The sequence below is a fragment of the Mollisia scopiformis genome (assembly GCF_001500285.1).
Source record: "Mollisia scopiformis unplaced genomic scaffold LY89scaffold_14, whole genome shotgun sequence".
NCBI classification, from domain to species: Eukaryota; Fungi; Ascomycota; class Leotiomycetes; order Helotiales; family Mollisiaceae; genus Mollisia; species Mollisia scopiformis.
In genome coordinates, this window is record NW_017263594.1 from 1,372,406 (window position 1) to 1,375,738 (window position 3,333).

The 3,333-nt window shown below is 50.7% G+C and overlaps 2 protein-coding genes across 2 annotated transcripts; both read left to right on the forward strand.

Annotated features, from left to right (window-relative positions):
* Positions 1 to 126: 126 nt before the first annotated feature.
* On the forward strand, positions 127 to 333 carry LY89DRAFT_587503 (uncharacterized protein; the record flags this gene model as incomplete). The annotated part of the gene is made up of 1 exon (XM_018209435.1): positions 127 to 333. A coding segment is annotated over one exon (207 nt), but the record flags the coding sequence as incomplete, so codon positions are not given.
* A 159-nt stretch (positions 334 to 492) lies between these two features.
* Positions 493 to 2,472, forward strand: LY89DRAFT_719745 (uncharacterized protein; the record flags this gene model as incomplete). Its single annotated transcript, XM_018218518.1, has 3 exons — positions 493 to 510; positions 1,080 to 1,478; positions 1,668 to 2,472. The coding sequence occupies 3 exons, from the start codon at positions 493 to 495 to the stop codon at positions 2,154 to 2,156; spliced, it is 906 nt and encodes a 301-aa protein (XP_018070463.1). The 3' UTR covers positions 2,157 to 2,472.
* Positions 2,473 to 3,333: the final 861 nt, after the last annotated feature.

Genomic DNA, 3,333 nt, shown 5'->3' on the forward strand with positions numbered 1-3,333 from the left:
ATGCCACATGCAAGAGAGGTCAAAGTACAAGGCAATTCTATGACCCAGAAGTACTATGAGGACCGTCTACTACCTATCTACTGTCAAGCCATCGAGTCTATGCGCCATATCGATGATAAACCATAGCTATTACAAGAGGATAGCGATCCCTCTCATAGCATGCGCAAAAAGGAGTTAGCACAAGAGTATAAGAGTGCCCACAATATCCAAAACCTTGTCCATCCTGCCCAAAGCCCTAATCTCAATCCCATTGAAGCTATTTGGAGCATTATAAAGCAAAGATTGAGGCGTAGGTTATTTGATTCTAAGGAGGATATGAAGATAGGTATTTAGGAGGAATGGGACAAAATTACCTTAAAGCAAATACGGGAGCGTATTGCTGATATGCCCAGAAGATGCGCAGAGGTTGGAAGGTGCGGTGGGAAGCCTATTAGGGGCAACAAATGGTAGATTGTAGAGTTACTATAATGTATTATTATTTTTGTTGTCTTCATGATTTTGGTGTTTTTGGTCCGTGCGTAGAGAGTAGTGTCAACCACTGTTGTGCACGTGAGCTCGCTGAGTCACCTACCTATCGAAATCGCACTTATTATGGTTAACTATGCGGCTCGGCACGCGAGATGACCCCTGGCTCAGGGGTCTTGCACGGACCAGTCAACCATAATAAGTGAACCATACTATATAAACCACAAACACGCGCCCTCGCAGCTCTATAAGGCCCAGAACTTGGCGTGAAGAAGAGCTAAGCCTACTAGCACAACCCTTTTAGAGCTATAAGCGACGCGTTTATATACAAGCCCGAGTGGCGGGTGCTCCTCTGCGTTGAGTGCGGCTTCTGTTTACAGCCTAGACGCGACGTATGGCCTCGACACCTCAGGCAGCAGCCGCATTGCTTGCGAGGCGCGCCGCTGAAGGCTCTCGTCGAGCTCTTTGGGAGTTATGATCTGTTGGCCCCGGAGCAAGTAGTCGTGCCAACCCAGGCGGTTGCTGGTCTGCGGCTCCTAGACGGCTTCCAGTGCTCGACGTGCTTGGCAGGCCTCACATAGAGCCTCCAGACTATCCAGCTGCACGTGTCTAAGGTACACCAGCAGAAGCCAGCGCTGCATAAAAAGACGGCCCTCTGGCGGAAGTGTAAGCTGCAGACCTTCTTCGCCGAGAAGCAGCACATCCGGTATTTTGTAGTGGATAATACTAAAGAAGCCGCAGGAGCTTCAGACGCTAGTACAAAGAGCTTGGATTCGGGAGAGGCAGACTTCTTCAAGCTAGTCGATGAAGATGTAGCCGTAGCAGAGGCAGATGCCAAAGCAGAAGCCAATATCGTTCATAGTTTCGATAGCTATAGATCTACTGTAATACTGTGGCTGAGACGGACGGGTATCGAGGAGCACACGCGGGGCTTGAAGAAGGACGAGATGCACACCTCTTTTGCGGTGCCAAAGAATGCCGAGAGCGAGCCCGAGCTATTCTTAATGCTGGAGGTTATAGACGAAATCTTCTCAGAGGCACATAGCTGGTGCTTCGACGGCCCAGACTGTATGCTGACCTAGCCACGGCAGCTAGCGTTGAGCCGTTTCCATACTGGCGCTGCCCCGGGGCAGAAGATACGCGCCTTCGACCCTAAGAAGGAGCCTAATACGCTTAAGACCAACTTCGGCTACTAGAAGCAGTTCCTGACGTTCTGCTACCGGGTCGTCTACTGCGGCAGCCACTTCACCACGGCCGACGACGACCAGCGGACCCCTGAGAGCTGCATCCAGCTCACGGATGCCCAGGAGAAGGCGTGGGAAGCGGCCTTCCAAAGTGCTGTCGAGCAGGACCGGCCTGCGCTAAGAGATACTATGTCCGTCCTCTCAATGGCGCTGATCTGCCACGAATTTAGAGGCAATTGGTACAGCTCCCTACTGCTTAGCTTCTGTGCTATGCTCAGCGTTAAGCCGTACACTAAGACTTGGAAGGAACCGGGTAATTACAACAGCTGCTTGTCTAGTGTGATCTGGGTTGTGCAGCTAATCATCTTCCACACTAGCGCCTGTCTAGAGAAGGCGGAGCTAGGTGATACGCTCGAGCGCATTGAGCAGTATTGCGGCTGTTTACTGTCTCGAAGGAGGTCGTTGGGCCGCACCAAGCACAGTGGGATGTGGACGAGAAGGTCCTGACCTACCGGGACGTTGATTTGCATATGGATCACGTGCCGCGGCTCTTACTCTCCGACTTCTAGCAGGCTTAGCACCTACTCTACGACGAGCTAATGTTCGGGGCCCAGAACCTCCCGCGGATGCGTACTTGGGCTTTAAAGGACAACTTAGACGCCGATGCCTTTGGCTAGTTCTTTAGCCAGCACCAGGAGAACGTTAAGCTAGTAAAGCCGCTAGCGAGGTCTTTGCTAACCGTTATCCAAGACTCGAAGCCGTTGCGGGACTCGTTCCTGGATGCCACCGCAGATGGCGCTAAGGTCTGGCGAGGGAAGGCGATTGAGCAGTATGAGGCTGTAGCTAACGAGTTCCTAAAAAGGCTCTTAGTCTTAATCCACATGGGTTCTAGCTAGCCTTTGCGCGAGAGTGAATTGTTCTCCGTCACCTGGTGTAACACCTAGCGGCGGCGAAACGTCTACTTCAAGCACAGGCTAGTTATGCTATACACTACATACCACAAAGGTTAGCAGCAGACGGGCAAGTTTAAGGATAATATCCGGTTCTTACTTGCACCCGTTGGAGACTTCTTGCTCGACTACTTGGTAGTTGTTATCCCGCTCCGCTAAGTCTTCCTCCGCTAGTCTGCCCCGCATACTATTATCTCTCCGTACTTGTGGTGGTAAGACGGGAAGGTCTAGGCTAACAACCGGCTCACGCGGTGCATAGAGCAGGCGTGTAGTCGGGCTAGCATCCCCAGGCTACACATAGCCAACTAGCGGCAGATAACACTTAATATCATTAAAACTAAGTTTATAGCTAACGTTGGGTGCTTTGAGGTTAACAATAGGGCTAACGACGAGGATGCCGAAGAGATTGAGGCTAATATTCGGGTTATAACCAAGCAGCGGAACTATAGTACGCGGACTATTAACCGGGCATATGCAAACCAACATAATGCTAACTTTGGGAATATATAGGATAGCCTTATCCGCCGGAATCTGCGTGCTTCAACTCTGTAGAAAGACTTATGGGGGCTTAACTAGCTGCTTGGACCTGCTAGGAAGAGGAAGCGGGATAGTAAAGATATTGGTGGTCCGCAAATGCTTAAGAAGATCGCTATAGGGGTCTACCGGCCACGGAAGAAGTAGTTAGCTATAGCTCTACTAAAGAGCGCTAGAAAGCTATACTAGGATAATACGCT